This window comes from Sceloporus occidentalis, unplaced genomic scaffold (genome assembly GCF_023333645.1).
Source record: "Sceloporus occidentalis isolate IW3139 unplaced genomic scaffold, rSceOcc1.0.p SCAF_7, whole genome shotgun sequence".
Taxonomy (NCBI): domain Eukaryota; kingdom Metazoa; phylum Chordata; class Lepidosauria; order Squamata; family Phrynosomatidae; genus Sceloporus; species Sceloporus occidentalis.
In genome coordinates this window covers 13,880,028-13,898,334 of record NW_028316987.1, presented here as the reverse complement: position 1 = coordinate 13,898,334, position 18,307 = coordinate 13,880,028, and the positions used below count along the sequence as shown (strand labels likewise).

Genomic DNA, 18,307 nt, shown 5'->3' with positions numbered 1-18,307 from the left:
AATATTACAAAACATCATACTTTTATACTCTGCATTTTGGAGTATAAATGAATCATAATCTGTTTCTGTGCTTTGATACAGATATAGCTCCAAATGCACTAAACATTGCATAATCAAAGCTGCTTCAGTCCCAAGCCACCTTTTTAGTTTCATTATCAGAAGGAAGGAGACACACTAGCCTTGCAACCAGTGAACTGGACCCTTAAGGAAGATTGTCCTTCCTACAGATTGGAGATTGGGAGAGAGGGACTGGATAGACTGGGAAAAAATTTAGTTCATCTCTGGGAGGCCCTTTGGACAGAGTGAGTGATTCACTTGGAGCTGTCCATGGTACAAATAGCTCCAGCCTGCCTTGCTGCCATCTGAAATACCTATCCCCCAAAAAACAAATCAAGGGGGAGCCGTGTTGGCCATATAGGAAAGTACAGTATCATCCAGAATCCACAACACAGTGATACCTTTATTGGGACAACCAAAATGCATGTTATACACATTGCAAGCTTTCAAAGGTCCATTGGCCTCTTCATCAAGCAAAGGTGTTAAAAATGATACAGGAAGGGGAGGAATGATGATGGTATTCATAGCCCCGCATTGGTCAAGATGTTCTAGTTGTTGTCTTCAGTTCAGATGTTTTGGAAGTAGGCACTCATGGGAACAATTACAACATCTTGACCAAATGCAGGGCTATGACTAACATGATAAAAAAAAGTCCTGTATCATTTTTAAATCCTTTGCCTGGTGAAGAAGCCAGTGGAGCTTCGAAAGCTTGCAGCATGTATAATGTGCATTTTGGTTGGCCCAGTATAGATATCACTGTCTTGTGGATATTGGATGATACTGTACTTGCCCATCCCCCAAGTTGTCCAGTATATAACATGCTTCAGGGCACAGTCCCAAAGGGCTGCACTTTTGAGCTTTAAAGGTCTTAAAGGACTTATTGTTGGGCCATCAGGTCTGACCCCTGCTAAATGTAGGCTCTCCAATTAGAACATCCCCAGCAAGTAGCCTCATTTTAAGACATCCAGAGAAGGAGCCCCACCATCTCTCTAGGAAATGGGCTCCATTGCCAAGCAGCTCTTACTGTCAAGTTTTGTCTAATGTTCAATCAAAATCTAACCTTCTGTAACTTAAAACAATCACAGCTAGTTCTACCCTCTGAGGCGGCAAAGAGCAAGCCAGCACCTTCCTCTTTGTGGCAGTCCTAGAGTTATTCAAAGAGTTTGATCATGTTTTCTCTTCACCAAGGTGAACATGCCGAGCTCATTCAACCACTCCTCGTAAGTTTTGTTCTCCATACCTCTTATCATCCTCTTTGCTCTACTTTGAATTTGCTCCAATTTGTTTATATCCTTCTTAAAATTAGGTGCCCAGAAGTGAACACAGTACATTCAGTCCTCCACATCTGATGGCTCCACATCCACAGATTCAACCAACTGTGGACTGAAAATATTTGCAAAAAATACAATATTCAGGGGAAAATACAGGAGATCAAATGCCCTTACATATGGAGAGATGACTCTCTCGCTCACCTCCAGAGTCTGACTGTACTCCACATGCACAGGTAGTCCAACAAGCAGATAGAGAAGCAATCCTAAAACAGCAGTGGAGGTAGCAGGAAGCCAAAATGTAGGGGGACTATTATTTCCCTCAACTTGGGACCTATGCAGCTCTGTTCTTTGCTGCACCATCATACTGCTGGCTCATTTTGAATTTATGATCAACAATAATCTCAATAATCTGTAGATGAAGTACATCCCTGAGTACTGAAGGACTACATCTGCTCCTTGTCACATGTAGTACTGCTGAGCCAAATATTCACCATCCTATACATTGGGGCTTTGTGGCCTAAATGTGGAATTTTTTATTTATCTCTGTTGAATTTCATTTTAGTTTCAGCCCAGTTTTCTAGTTTATTTTGAATTCTGTTCCTATCTTCCAATGTGTTAGCTACCCCTCCCAGTTTTGTTTCATCTGCAAACTTGATAAGGATTCCCTATACCTGTCATCTAAGTCATTGATAAAAATGTTGAAGAGTGTCAGCCCCAGGACAGAACCCTGCAGCACTCCACTTGAGACTTCCTTCCAATTTGAAGCGGAGCCACTGATGACAACTCTTTCAGCATGATTTTCTAACCAGTTATGGATCCATCTGATGGTGTTTTCATCTCCTCCAAATGTAGTCAATTTGCTAATCAAAATATCATGGTGGACCTTATCAAATGCTTTGATTTAATCTAGATAGATGACATACACAGCATTTCCACCATCTGCTAAACTAGTGACCTGATCAAAAAAGAGATAAGATTAGTTTGACAAGATTTCTTCCTGACAAGACCATACTGGTTTCTACTGATCACTACATTGTCATCAAAATGCTTGCAGACAGACTCCTGTTAAACCTATTCTAAAAAAAAAATCCCTGGTATTGAGGTCAGGCTAACGAGTCTATTGATCTTCTATTTTGCCTTTTTAATAAAGTGAGGGACAATGTTTGCTCTTCTCTAGTCCTCTGGCACCTCACCCATTCACCAAGATTTCTCAAAAATGGTCGCATGTGGTCCTGTGATACTTCAGCACATTACTTGAATACTCAGGGATGCAGTTCATCTGCTCCTGCAGATTTGAACTCAGATTAATTAGGTGATTCCTAACTCCTTATCAACCTTGATTTGCAATCTGAATTCCTTGCAAAAGTCTCTGCTGATGCATGGAAGTACACAGTCCTCTTTGGGGTGAAAATACTGAAGCAAAGAATCAGCATGGTATAGTGATTTGAGCATTGGCAAAAACAAATGAACAGATCATGAAAACCCAGTTATGATTTATATTTGACTTAGAACAAAAATGGATTTGGGGGAGAAAAATGTTGACTGCAATTCTAAACACCAAAAAGTTTGTAGAAAGATGTAAAATGCCTCCTAAAAATGAAGAATAGCTGAGCAATGGAACAATTTCCTGGAGACACTGAGAGATCTTCTTTTCTGAAAGATTTTCAGGAAGACTCTTTCAAGATTCCCAGTCAATAGCTCAATGTTTTGGCCTTCAATGAGACTGTTATATGGTACTCATAGAGATTCTTCTGTGTCAATGACTGCACAGTTATAGTCCCCAGAATGATGTTAACTGCTTTATGAGACTGACTCTTTTTCTTTTCAACTGAGGATATGGGAATTTTTTTTATACCACTTGGGTCACCTCCTACTCTATGACATCATTAGATCAGAACTTCTCCATGCAACAGTAGAAATCAAGGTAGTGGGAGAGAACTTGCTGCGAAGGAGGGCTGCACATCCATCTCCAGAGAGCCAATTCCATCAAACTCCTCTGGCACCTCCTTTCACCCTGCTGGGCACCAAACCTGAGATCTTTTCATAGTGCCTGAGGAAGATCAGAAAGCCGAGAACTCCCCTTTACTCACATTGATTGCCTTGGCTGTACTACACCATCATCTTTCTGTTTTGAGTCCTCACACATTGCCAATCAATTTGCAAATTCCTGCATCTCCTTGACAAGTGAGTGGCAGCAGGATTTATCAAGGAATTAGCAAGCCACTGTTAAGCGGCTATTATTCAGGAGGAAAGACCATTTTCAGAAGTGGGGAATGACCTCTGTTCCCTCTCCAGGAGTGGGAGGTACCTTTTACCTTTCCATTAGTTTTCTTTTTCTTTTTAGGATTTACTCTACTGATGTGGAACAAGCAAAACTTTACCTGCCAGGAGGAGAATGGAGACCCCACTCAAGAATGCTGGCAGGTAAATAATTATTAACCAATATAAAAAACTATAGCCACTTTAGTATGGTTTCATTCTGTTTCCTGTGGTGTGGACAGATACCATCGGTTGTATTTTTAACAATTTTAAACAATTATTTCAAGGCACATTCTAGTAGTGATTTGCACACGGACAAAGGCATATTATGCACATGTAAGTAGAGGCTATGTTCCATCCAAAAAAATCCCACCATCTGGAAGCTGTCAAACACCAGGAGGGACCTTGCCACTGTCACATATCAAAAAGGAAGGGAAGGAAGGGGGAGGCAGCTCAGGTCCAGCTGCTCTTACCTGCCAGGGAAATGAAAAGGCAGGTGCATCCCATTTGAGAGCACAGTCTCATTTCTTCCCCACTGGCCAAGCTGAGACCAGATGCTTCTCCTTGATCTGAGCTGCCTCCTTCTCCCGCCCATATGTGAGAGCAGTAGGGGTTTCGCACAAGGTTTGACAACTGCCAGGCACTGAGATGATATGAAACACACACAGCTACACACCAATGCAGGATCTTGGCTATCATGTGGTAACTTACAGAGAGAGTCAACAGGCAGTCTTTTATAGGGGTGGTTAACTCTATCATGCCTCTAACAATTGACTGAATGTTCCAATAACACTGAAGAGAAGGGTTAGAGTAGTGTTTCACAAACTTTGGTCCTCCAAATGTTTTGGACTTCAGCTCCCAGAGTTCCTGACTGCTGGCCAGGCTGGCTAGGGATTCTGGGAGCAAAAGCCCAAAACACCTGGAGGACAAAAATTTGGGAATCACTGGGTTAGAAGGACCTGCACCCATTAGAGTCTGACTAGAGATGGGGATAAAGCCAGTGTAATTAGCACATCTTGGACAAATTACTTTTTTCCAGCCATGCTGGCTAGGAGTTCTGGGAGCTGTAGTCCAAAAAAGCCACTTTTCCACACTCCAGTCATGAGGTGTAGTAGCTTGATATGGTACTTAAGCAGCATTCTTCATGTCTATAGCTACGTTTATTTTTTTCCTCCTTCACAGTATATCCCAAGGACTAAATGAGCAGGCCGAAGAAGAGGGCACATCCCAAGAAATAAGTGAGGAGATTGAGGGGAGCAAATCTCAAGAGCGGGGTGACGATGACTGCAAATCCCCAACTGAGCAAGCTGAGGACAGCATTCCTGAAGACCTACCGAAAGAGAGTAAGAGTTGGACTGAGACCGTCCCGGAAACATCAGAGCAGCAACCCCAAGAAGAAAGAGAGCGCTCCTATATCCACCCTTCGAGTTCATGGGGAAAGAGCACAGCAGATTGGAAGGATGATCTGTCCAGCTTTCTTGCTACCGAAGCAGACCTATCCCCACACTTTGACACACTTAGTTTAGACAGGTAAGGACACAAATTTACAATAAGTGGGTTACCTATTAAGACTTCCCTTCCCCACTTTGGGCTAAGAGCCACATCCTTCATGTTGGGACGCTTTTTCAAATGGCCTTCAGTCTTACATAGCCATTCAGGCTTTTATAGCCTTTCCATAGTCCTTTATTCATCATCATAAGTCATGAAACTCTCAAGTTGAAGGGAATTTCTGCCCAGCACAGTGGCATGTATCTTATGGTCTCTGAACATGGTCTGCATTTAACTTGTAAGGCAGTGGTGGGCAATGGCCAAGGGTTGGGCAACTGCATTGGTCCCCTGTAAGACCTCAGATGGCCACACAACAACCACAAGACCCCTACCTCTCCCTGCCATGTCCCCTCAACCTTTGGAATTTTTTAATTTTTAATCCCCTACCACATTTTTAAAGAACTAAATACACTTTGCACACTTCTTACAGGGTTACTAAAGCCTCTGCTGGACCTAGAACAGGCCTAGTTAAATAAAGGCATCTTCTAGAGATCTAAAACAACCCAGGCTTAACCCTCTAATGTGACTAGATTACCTCTTCACATTCCGTAGGAGGTGGAGAGCATTTTTAATTTTAAACTGGGGGGAAGGACAAATGAGGGTGGCATGCATTCCAGCATTTCACAGATGAAAACTGGGACACATATCACAAAAATTATTCATGAGGAAGAACACACAAGCTAGGCGAGGTTGCAGCACTTTGCTTTTGCCTGAGCCTACTGGGAAGGACAAGATTGTGAATTGCTTCATCTATTGTGAATTGCTTCATTATTTTACTGTTATTGTTTATTTGCTTTGTACTTTCTTTATTGTTGTAACCCGGCCTGTTTCCTTGTGATTGGGCGAGCTATAAATAAATCATCATCATCATCATCATCATCATCATCATCATCATCATCAGATTCTGCTCCTCTTCTGTTCTCCCTGTCACTGAATTCATTGAATGCAAACTCCTTCTGCACTTTGAACTCAGTCTGCAGCAACTGCAGTAAGCAGAGGACAAAGGGAGAGAGTGTTAAAAGCAGCTGAAAAAGTGGGTGACAGATGACTAATGGGGACTGTCCCTGGCGAACTGGGACAGTTTTAGGATATTGGATAGAGAATTTATGAGAGCCTCAAAAGTAACCTTATTGTGGCCTCACGTGGGCCATATTTTTCCCACCACTTCGCCAAGGGCTACCTTACCACAGTGGTTGTTTTGTAAGACTGCCATTCGGTAGTAGCATAAATTTATCATCTATGTTTGTGACTGGGCAAATTTTTCCCTCCATCATAGCCAAATCAGTGACATAGAGACAACATCTTCAATGGAACCACAACTAGAGATGCCACAACTTCAGTTTGGGTATGGAGAGGTTCCTTACTCTTTATGGAAGAAGACCAGACAAGGATGGAAGGACCGAATACCCAGATGCTCTATGACAGAGCACAAACTTGCCTTCCATGACTGCTGCAGCTCTAGTGCAATTGAGTAAGCTGAAACATCCCAATGTGGTAGTTCAAGTTTTGCATCATGTTGTGGAACTTCTCTGGTACCTTTGACAGTGAGAAGTCCCATGTTGTTTTGATGTTACAAACAAATTGAGTTTTCTACCCATGCATTTTTTTTAAAATGGCCACTTGTTTGCCAACCTCCTCCAGGCTGCAGACCACAGTGAGATGAAGTAACTTTCTGCCAAATAAGGCACATCTCTCCTTGTCACTGAGACACTTGTATGGTCTTTCTCTAGCAGGATTACAGCCCTGGTTAATGCTCTAACCCGTTAGCTCTGACTAAAACTAGTGGAATTGATTTCTTGTTAGAGAACAATGAAGTTGCTTGCATTTCCCCACTTTGCCTCAGAGTGTAGCTAAGAGAAATGTCAGGATGAATGTCTCCATTTTATACTTTCCTGCAGCATTGCTAAGAGCAGGGGTGGGTGGCATGTTTCCCCTAAGCTCCTTTTTTCTGCCTGTAGTACCCCAGAAGATACTCATGCAGCCCCCTCAAATGTATTTTTTTGTATGACGGGGAACTTTTTAAAAATCCCAAACCAATAAAATGAGGAAAAAGGAGTCATAGGATCCTATCACATGGGGTTAAAAAAGCAGCTTACCTTTCTGGAGTTCAGTGTTAATTTCTATCACACCTAAATCACTGCCAAATCACTGCCTGGGTCCATCCCAGATGCAGCCATGGTCATCTAAGCCATTTCCATAGCCATTTTTAGAAGCTGAAAGCTTCCGACTTCTAAAAATGGCGGCAGAAGCAGCTTAGACAACCCTGGCTGCATCTAGGATGGACCTGGGCACCAATTCAGCAGTGATTTAGGTGTGATAGGAACTGGCTGCCTGCTAAATTAACATTGAATTCCAGAAAGGTAAGCCACTTTTTAACCCCATGCGATAGTGCTCAAAGGTGCTTTAAAAAAGGAGCCCTGGTGGTGCAGTGGTTATATGCTGGTATTGCAGCCACAACATTGTAAATTCAATCCTAGAGGAGGGCTCCAAGGTCCACTCAGCCTTCCATCCTTCTGTAGGTCAGTAAAATAGGTACCCAACTTGTGGGCAATTGGCTTACACATTGTAAACTGCTTAGGGAGTGATAGTTCACTGATAAGCGGTATAGACATGTATTTGCTATTGCTACTGGTATTAAAATTCAATGGGTTTTTTCTTCCCTACCCACCCAGCCCAAATAACCAAAACAGCCAACTTTATTAATGAGGAAAAACACACAAGCTGAGAGTGGCTGCAGCAGTATGCTTTTGCCTGAGCCAACTGGGAAGAGCAAGATTCTGCAGCCCCTGCAGCTGAGTTCATTGAGTGCAAACTACTATTGCACTTTAAACTCAGACTGCAACAATTGAAGTAAGCTGATGACAAAGGGGGAAAGCGTGAGGAGGAAAGAGAAACTGGGACATTTTAAAAGCCACTGAACAAGTGGGGTAATTAAGGATGAATAATGACTGTCTCTGCTAATTTGGGACAATTGGAGGGTATGAGAGAGATCATTCCTCAGTGATTTACCCTCTCTCCATTTCCCATTTCCCATAGACGGATGATCACGCACAGTCCTATCCATCCCCCCAAGCCACCACGTCACAGAAGCTACTTCCAGAAATATCAGGCCCAGAGGTTCAAAGGAAGTGAGGTGAGAATGTAATATCTTCGGAAGTTGTTTAGGTTTGGAGTTTTGAACTTCCTCGGAAAGCAACAAGAATTCCTCAGTGGGAAGACAAGTAATGGTGTACTGAAATGTGTAGCTGCAAGGGAGCATTAGGTATCCTAGGCTAAGGGTGAACACATTCCAGGTTTACAGGTTGTACATTTTTTTTGGGGGGGGGGGACCCTTAGCTAAGGCAACCCAAGATATTTTGTTGTCAGAGGCAAAGTAGCAAACAGTGCTCCCCCACACCCAGAGGGCATACTTTTCAAAGCCAAAAAATCCCTCAGGCATTTATCCTCCATTTCTAACAATAAAAACAGAATAATAACAAAATTAAATAATAGACAATGTATTGCCTTTGCATGACAGCCACAAAGTACTAACTCAAGTGGCCATCTCACTCTGTCTGATGGTAGGGCTGACTCTAAATCTAAGATCCACACACTAGAACCTAGTACAAAAGGCCATAAATTTAGAATGAAATTGATGAGGGAGCCATACATGTGTGAAGGTAGGAAACTAGTACTTTCCATCTCTTCCAACTCAGAATGTACAGCTAAGCATATCTTCCTGTTTTCCCCACCCCAGACTTCTTTGTCCTCTGAGCAATGGCTGAAACAGATGTTAGGAAGGATCTAATTAGGGGGATTTCTGAATTTAGCTCAAATTGTTGAGAGGGAGGGTCCTAACAACATCCTCGCGAGGCCATGCCCCGTGATGTATACGAGAGGTCCACAAGAATCCTTTGAGAGATGATGCTGAGACAGACTGCTCCAATTAAGTCTAAATATTTATTAAAAGGGGAAAACAAACACACAGCAAAGGGCACACGCATACACACATACACGCAATTCTCAATGAAAGTAAAGGAGGGAAATTCGGGAGAGAGTTGAGAGAGGCAAATCTACGGGAGATACTTACTTCCAAAGGCTTCTCCGTGAACCAGATGTGGATGTAGATGATGAAAGGACACGGCCGCCAAAACGGGGGGGGGGGGGGGAATGGCCGAGGGAGCTAAAATCAGAGTTCGGTCTAACCTGAAGCCAAGCTGTGTTCTGAATATAGCACACCGATGTGTGCTTAGACTGAGGCTTATATAGACAATTTCTAGCCTCTTGCTATGAACTTAATGGCTTAGCTGCAGCCAAGACAAAGGACTTTATTGCACTGGGGTAAAAACGTTCCCCAGTGCGTTCTAACGTGCACAAGCGGGGCCGCGCACGGAATTTGATGAGAACTGGATGGGGCCCAGAATGTGAGTTTACCGCACAGGGAACGCCGCCAACGCCGACGCGCATTCCCATCACATTCCAATCGGGTTCCAGAGGGCACCATTTCTGGGAACGCTTTGAAACAGTTCCCAGAAATGGCGCCCTCTGGAACCCCATTGGAACGTGATGGGAATGCGCGGCGGCAGCGTTCCCTGTGCGGTAAACCCATGTTCTGGCCCCCATCCAGTTCTCATCACGTTCCGTGCGAGGCCCCGCTTGTGCACGTTAGAACGCACTGAGGAACGTTTTTACCCCAGTGCGATAAAGTCCAAAGAATGTAAAGACCTGGGCTTTTGTTAAACCAAGGTGAAGAATAGACTTAGCCAAGGCACTTGGATCTGAACACTATCAAGGAAGGCAAACAGATGAATAGCTGGCCATTGACTTAATCACTGGGTCATCAGATGTGAGGCTGAAAACAAACAACAGGTATTGTGCTGGTTTTGTGAGCAGGTGGTTTTTCTTGTCTAGCAACTCCCAATCCTGTGGGGAATTTCTAGTCTTATCTCTAGGGCTCCTACCCCCTCCTTTGCAAGCTGCCTACATGACATCTCTGCTTTGGAGAAATGGCAGTGCCCCTAGTAGGTTAGCTTGGGGTCAAAGTGAATTTCACACACACTCCAAAATTTAATATAAATCGATATGCTCTAACACAGAGATTTCCTTTGGGTATAAAGAAGAAGAAAGAATGCAAGGGATTTTCCAAGACTCAGCCACCCAGAATGACATTATCTGGCATATCTACAGGAAATGGCAGGTATTATTATTATTATTATTATTATTATTATTATTTTCTTATATCCCACCTTTCTCCCAACATAGGGACTCAAAGCAGCTAACAGCAAATTTAAAAATAATACAGTTTAAAACCATACAACATTAACATGTATAAATATAAAAATTAAAAAACAATTTGAAAAATTAAAACAATTATGAATTAAAATGTAACATGTTACAAATACAAATAGCTTGGAATAAGGGTGCTATATGATAGATATGTCTAACAAATGCTGGTTTGGCCCACGCTTTGGGGGCTGAACCAGTGATAGTCATCCTTGGATATTTTAATTGCCTTTTCAGAGTTTATATTCAAGCATTTTTTTAAAAAAAAAAGTCATAGGATTGATTCCCAGAAAAAAGATTTGTTTTAGGAGTCATCAATCCATTATGGGCATCACATAGATTATTTGGGAATAGGATTTGCTTTAATACTTTGCTCTGTATAATGCCTCCTTTTTTTTTAATGTAAGATTTTATGGAATTTTTATTATATTGTATATACAAAAGAGAGAAAAGAAAAGAAAGCAGGAAAAGAAAAGAGATGGTTAAAAGAAGAAAAAATATATTTAAAAATCTTTATAGTTATGGGCTAATTAAAACTGATATGTCTTAACAAAATCTGCTTGAAGAGCTATCCCTAAAATACATATTCATACATAGATAAAGCCATTGGATCCTCTGACTACTGAATGATGTATGGTGCATATTTGTCTTTCCATCCACGAAGCATAAGTCTTTTTTCTACAGTAAGAATGTACAAGTTCACAAATATTGTGAAGTGTGAATTAGCATTATCATCCCAACCTTTAGTACACAAGTCTTCACACAAACACTGCTACAACAACAGAAGCATCTAATATGGATGCTTTCTATGCCAGCAGCAAAATCACATGGTGCCAGTTATAGTGCCAGAGTGAGTAATAGTCCACCAAGCAGAAAGAGTACCTCTGGGTCCAACGGCTTTGAGAACCAACCAGCTCTCTGTGTCCACTCTTGACACAATTGGAAAGAGTGGGGAAGATTACATTATAAACCTGTCAACTAGGCAGGAACAGAGATTTAAATAGTTGTAATCATATGCTGCATATGTCTCTCTTCACAGGAGGAGTAAAGCTTTGTATAATCTCTACACAACTTTCTATGATGAAGAAGAATTTGACCCATATTTTGTGGAAGGAGCAAAGGGTAATGAAACAAGAGAGTGTCATTGGCCCTTTCTGGCTAATGGAGATGAGTAAGGCCAGCAGATTTTAGGCACACAAGAAGAACGACATATGGGTGTGCATTAAAATTTCAGCCTCTGACTTTGCTAACACTGTCATTTTATCATAGTGGTTCTACTGTTAGTAATTTGTCCTTATTGCTGGCTGTGGATTGCAGGGCTAGCAGGGTATAGCCTATTATATCTGCACCTTGGCAACTGCCAAACTTGACAGATTCCATTAAACTCTGTAGAGGAATGTAGCATCCAGAATCTGAAACACTTTCCAGATTGGGCATAAAAAGGAGGAAGTAAGGAGGAGAGGGAAAAAAGAAAGAAAAAGAAATGTTGCAGTACCTTTAAGGCTAACGGGTTAATTTCCAGATTAGGGTTGTCTTTCTGAAGGACATCAGTGAATTAAAAGCCATTATCTTTGCTTTTCAGGGCCTTCTCAGACAGTCCCATAGTCTATACCATCCAGCATTTCACAGAGAAAAACTGAGACATTTATGACCAAGCAACACCAGAGTGGGGTCAAAATGGCGGTACAGTAAGCCCTTGGTATCCACTAGGGTTTGGTTTCAGGACCCCCAGTGGATACCAAAATCCATGGATGCTCAAGTCCTATTACATACAATGGGGCAGTGACATGGTGTCCCTTTTATAAAATGCCAAAATCAAGGCTTTCTTATTGCAATTTATATATTTTTAAAATATTGAATCCATAGATTAAAAAATCTATGGATAAAGAGGGCTGACTGTAATTATTAATGAGGAAGAACATGAAGCTAGCTGAAGCTGCAGCACTTTGTTTTTGCCTGAGCCTACTTGGAAGAGCAAGATTCTGACCCCTCTCCCTGCTACTGAGTTAACTGAGTGCAAACTACATTTGCCTTTTAACTCATTATACAGCAATTTAAGAAAGCTGAGGACAACAGGAGGAAGTGAAAGAAAGCAGCTGAAAAAGCAGGATGACAGGTTGGCACAGGTGGAGGGTATGGCAATCTTGTCCTTGCTTTTTTCCAGGACTTTCCAGAGCTTGCAATGTTTTTAGAGCCATCAAGAGAGGAAGGATTAATGTCAATCATCTCCTCCTTACCTTGCACACGCTGGGCATCCTTCTGGCTGTTCCTGAGATGCAGCAGGCCCTCAGGTGCATTCCTGTGGATGGTGGGTATTCACTTTCACTCTAAACCTTGTGGCTTTTACAAACCATTATTTTATACTCATTGGATTCAAACAGGGTGTGCTTAGAAGTCCTGCTAAAAAGGAGATCTATCTAGAGGTATGTACATACAGTTTAGCCAAACCCACATGCAAACCTTCACACAAACGAAATGAGAAGAGGGCTGAATTTTGAAAAGCCATGTTTTTTTCAGTTTAGTTTTTTAAATTTTCCATACTAGAAATGTCAAATAATAATTATATTATTTTCAATATATGTTTTATAGCATGCCAAAAAAGCTTCTTTTTTCATTTCATGACACCAAATCTGAGCATCAGTGGATGTGCATGAACTGACAGCTACTTCTTTCCAGGAGGAAGTACTGTATGCAGAAACATTATTCTATGTTTTGATGTTACAATTTTGCAGTATGCCTTTTTGATCCAGTTTTATCTGATTTTAAAATCTGAACTGGAATCCAAGGTAAACCATTTTGTACAGTTGTGGATCCCACTTCTCTTACCAACGTTTCTTCCCTCTTCTTTTTAATGCAGCACATGGGAATCTGGACTTTGTTGAGTTCCTGGATGTTGTGAATAATATCTTGCCCTACACTGAATCTGAAGGTAGGTAGAGGGAAAGTGAAGCAAAAAGAGGAAAGATGGTTGTACAGTGAGCCATTGGTATCCACTGGGATTTGGTTCCAGGATACACACACTCCTGTGGATACCAAAATTTGAGGATGCTCAAGTCCCATTATATACAATGGTTTAGTAAAATGGTGTCCAATATATAAAATGGCAAAATCAAGAGGTTTGTTTTTTGGAATTTATATTTTTTGGAATATTTTCAAGCCAGAAAAGCAAGACTTCAGAGCTTTTTTCCCATTCGCTGGTGGACTCTTGTATATACATGAAAGCTTGGAAAAGTTACTTTCTGCACTACAGTTCCCAGATCTCACAGCCATCATAGGCATGCTAACTAGGGGATTCTGGTATTTGTGGTCAAAAAGGTAACTTTTCCAGCCTTGCTAGTGTCACCGTGAACGTTCAGTTTCACTCTGGTTTCAGCTTCTCAGTTCATAACCAACACTGTTCTCTTAGATCCAGTGGCAACTGAATATGTGGAGAATAAGAGAATGGTTGTTCTTTCTTGTTTGCTAACTCCATTATTATTCTCTTTTGTTGCAGCTCTCCAGACTGCTCAGCAGGTTTTCAGAAAGATCAAGAAAGACATGGTGAACATTGAAGATCTGGAGCCAATTTTGTCTTCTTTAGGGGTTACCCTGAGCTCCAAGATAGTACAAGATGCATTGGGATGCATTCGGATTACCTGTGAGTATTCACCTGTTCCAACATAAGAAGAAGAAAGGGGAAAATTGTGTGGTGCAGTAAAAAAGTAGCATTGAATGTGGTATTAAGCTGGAATGGGTAGCTAAATTTCAGTAGTCTTCTATTATGTGAATTCAATATAAGAATCCAATTATTAATAATAATGTAATAATAATGAAATGTATTTATATCCTGCCCCAGTTGTGTTGCACAGAGAGGCAGGATATAAATATTATTATTATTATTATTATTATTATTATTATTATTATTATTATTATTATTATTATTTGGTGCCAGAGAAGCTGGTGAAGTTGTTTGGTTTAACCTGGGATGATTCAAACCCATCAAAGGGCAGGTGAGCAGGGCAAGCCCTCCATCTCCAGATTAAAAGTCAGGCCAGGCCAAAAAAAAAAAAAAATGGTTTTCCTTTGCCTAACCTTTCATTAAATTTAGCACAGAGGTAAAAGTTCTGCCTGTAACGTTTTTTTCTAAAATAGAGATGGGGAATAATTGTGAAAGAAAGTGAAAAATGCTACATGAGATTTTACTTCCATTCTGCTTACTCCAAGCAACTTTAGATTGACCAATACAATTAATAAAAATGTGCATTTTGCTGATTAAAACCGACATCCCAATTGACAAAATGCAGTTTACACCAGGGTAACCAAATAGCAAGTACAATAGCAATAGCTAGTGCATTTCTATACTGTTTATCAGTGAACTAAGTGGTTTACAATGTGTAAGACAGAGTAAATTCGGACTACCAGTTACAAATCAATTGCACCAAGAGCAGCCATTTGACCATTCCCAGCGTCTGTTAGTTTGGGAGACCAGCAGGAATAGGCATTGCTAGACATATTTGTGGAGCTGTTTGCACACTACTGGGACTAGGACTAAGAAGGCTGTAATCATATGATTAAATATGTGTTCGCTCATTTCTTTTGTTTCATTGCAGGGGATGGCAGACTGAACATCTCAGAATTCCTGGCAGCTGTGAAAGGCCCAATAAGTCACCAAAGGGAAGTGGGTAAGGGCCCACTTACCATTAGTTGGACTGGAAACCAATCTGCAGAAATGTCACAAGAATCTAAGCAGCCTACATCAGGGATGAGGAAGGTGCCACCCATGTGCCACATGTAGTCCTCTTGTCTCCTTCTTCTGCAACCCTTGAAGCCCCTTAGTAGTCTCCCAAAGCGCCCTCCCCCATTTTAAAAAATACATGGTAAAAAGTCTTCCAAAAGCCTGAAAACAGATGAAAACACCCACTCTCCACGCATAGTCCCTGACTCCTTCCCAGAACCCATCCCAGTACCCAGTATCTTCATTTTTGTTTGCATCATTCCTGAGATGATTACCAGGCATAACAATATATCAGTATATGGGCTTCATATTTACATTCAAGCAAACATGAGCAGAAGCTCTTTTCAGGTCTTCCTGTTCAACACAAGGGATCAAGACCTGCACATGCTGTAACAACTGAGTGGTGAGACCAATGTGGAAAACATGTGTTTTGTATAATATATTGTTTGACAGATTAACTACCTAAATGTCAATGGAAGATATAAAAAGCTGTTGGACCAATTTTGAAAAAAGAGAAACAGCAGAATTTGAATATATCCACAATGTCTAGTCCATTGACAGTGAGGTGAACAGTGACAATGGTTTTCTGGCACACTACACATAAAATAATGCTACTTAACATCCTAGCTTCCCAAGGGCTCTTTTGGCCAGTTTATCACATCTCCTTTTTTAATCCCAGCCATGTTCACACTATGTTCCAGTAACTCCATCCACCATTCATATGGTTATCTACTCACTTTAGACAACATATTTCCTCCTGCCTTTGTTCCCCAATGACCATTGTTAAAATTCATCACCATAACCACACGTTTTTCATTTCTGTTGCCATTTGCACATGTAACCTGTTCATTCATAACTATAAAGATCTGTTCCTAGGCACTTTACTGCATGCATCAGATGAAGCAGACTTAAGTCTGCAAAACCTTATGCTACCCACTTCTATCCCTCAGTCAGTCTCGAAGGTACTACAAGATCCCTTTGCATACTGATCCAAACTAACATGGCTATGTCTTTGAATTGTGAAAATTATTGTTGTTCAAGCTGGAAACTGCGGTTAATAACCTTTTCTATGGTAAACCCATTTTGGTTTGAATTGCTTGATGTCTGATATGGTTTCTTTGTTTCTATCTCCAATTTCACTAGATGAATATCTCTCTCTGGAGAGAGGGCCTTGCCAGGACTTTACTAATTTGGATGATTTGGACTTTCAGTGGCAGAAAAAATGGTGTTTGCTAGACAAAGAGTTACTGTCAGACCGTGCTGACCTGATTACATTCTATGATCCAAATGAAGAGATTGATCTTGCCCAACTACAAAGGGGAACAAGTATACCTCAGAAACCTGTTGTCCTAAGACAAACCAATACTACATCTCCTGTATGTCATGTCAAGGAGAAGGACAAAGATCATCAAGGCATTGTGTGGCCAAAAGTCAGACCAGGCTTTGGCTATACCAGTCAAGACACTCTGTTTCCATTAAGCTCCTCCTTACCTGTTAAAGAACCAGATAATATCCAGAAGCAAAAGAAAATCAGATTTGCACTGACTATGGATCAAAATGCTCTTTCTGCTCCTTTCTCAATTGCTGAGAGTGTCAACTCTGAAGCTATCCAGAAGCAGAAGAAAAAGAAGACTTTGTCCTTCCAAGAGCATCTCCCACGGAGGTATGATTCTGAAGATGACACTCCTCAAGTATCAAATTTCAGGAAACCAGGAAGGGAAAGGAAGGCACATTCAAAAGGTCAATCAGACCAGAAAGGTGGGTCTTGAAATGTTGTCCATTCAATGCAATACACACGTCAGCTTGCACTTTTTGGATCAGGTGAACTGTAGGGGAGATTATGTGGCCCTATATAGCAGGTACCTGTTTTCTGATGAGTACTAGCAGAAAACCTATCTAAAGTCAGCAGGCTTCTTCCGCGATTTCCCAAATCCCTTACTTTTCATTATTTCTGAGGACTTGGCAGGGAGTGTAAGGAGGAAAATGTGATGAACTTCAGGCAAGTTCAAAACCCGCTGGGACTGAACTGGATACCTTATGTTCTGTATAATAAGGCCCCCTCAAGGTTGTTGAAATGGTATAGGGAATTGTCCTCTAACTCATGACAGCTCTATCTTTAGAGAGTCCATTTGTTCTCCCTGGCTGTTCCATGTTATGCTTAGCTTTTACGTGGCCAGAAGCTAGGCTTGGCATGTTTGTCTGTGGTTCTCTATCCTCTTTCCCTGCCCATTGCCTTCTTATCTCTTGCACCAAGCCATCTGAAAAAGGTACCACAGGGAACAGCATACTGATAAAATTTTCATACAATGCAGTAAGGAAAAGTAAAGAGGATGGCAGTTCGGATAGGTTATTTGTCTACAGAATTAGTCCAATCAATCTGTTTATTGGCTAAAGCAAAAAATATGACAGTGGTGAACTGGGATGGTTAGGGTTATGGAAGGTGACAACGGGATGCAGTAAGGGAGAGTGCAATTCCGCTCCCAAGTCTGAGGTTTTGGTCTCACATCCATCTGCAAAGTCTTGGTGAGGGTGTTGCACTAAATTTGTAAGGAGCTGAATATTTTGAATGAACATGGCTTTGAGGGAAAAGAAGGAAGTATTGCTAGATAGTAAACCATTTACTATGAATGATTGATTTCCCACCAAATAATGCATAGTACTTCCTATCCTTTCCTCTTTTTGGCTACTAGTCCAAGTAAGCAAGTAAGTAGAGTGGTATAGGGTATTTGTCTCAGTTATTAGTCCAAACAATCTGTTTATCTGCTAAAGAGGGGAAGAAAGTCAGCAGTTAACTGGTTAGTACTTTCACAGTGGAGCTTCCTAACTCAAGGGAATTTTAACACAGGAAAAGTCACAGCTGCATCTTATATGTCCTAATCCCCTGAGCAATAAGATGTCCCAGTGGGTGTACTTTCTTTTGGATGAAAGAGCATTTATGTCTTTAAATTTTGCTTGACAAATATATGAGTAGAGCTTGTTAAAAATGGGGGACATAACTACAGCAAGCAAAAAATCTGCCAACCCTGCTTCAGATTCCTAGAGTTCTCTCCACCATGTATCACCTTCAGCTAAGCAGAACGCTAGACTCTGCATTTTGCTGGAAGGAAAACACTTCACACTGTTGTTTCCCAAAGTACGTGGATTCATCATAAAGTGTGTACATGCATTTTTAAAGAGGTCTACACGGTGTTTAATG

The 18,307-nt window shown here is 41.2% G+C and overlaps 1 protein-coding gene across 1 annotated transcript in view; it reads left to right on the top strand.

The window, feature by feature from the left end:
• Positions 1-1,251: 1,251 nt before the first annotated feature.
• LOC149309225 (uncharacterized) overlaps positions 1,252-18,307 on the top strand; it is a 98,655-nt gene continuing 81,599 nt past the window's right edge. Inside the window, exons 1-11 of the mRNA XM_089532153.1 lie at positions 1,252-1,277; positions 4,770-5,117; positions 6,412-6,606; positions 8,172-8,268; positions 10,211-10,311; positions 11,437-11,519; positions 12,562-12,705; positions 13,255-13,326; positions 13,891-14,034; positions 14,987-15,058; positions 16,255-16,869. Of these exons, the coding sequence (XP_089388279.1) occupies positions 1,252-1,277; positions 4,770-5,117; positions 6,412-6,606; positions 8,172-8,268; positions 10,211-10,311; positions 11,437-11,519; positions 12,562-12,705; positions 13,255-13,326; positions 13,891-14,034; positions 14,987-15,058; positions 16,255-16,869 (1,897 nt within the window). The remainder of the gene's footprint in view (positions 1,278-4,769; positions 5,118-6,411; positions 6,607-8,171; positions 8,269-10,210; positions 10,312-11,436; positions 11,520-12,561; positions 12,706-13,254; positions 13,327-13,890; positions 14,035-14,986; positions 15,059-16,254; positions 16,870-18,307) is intronic.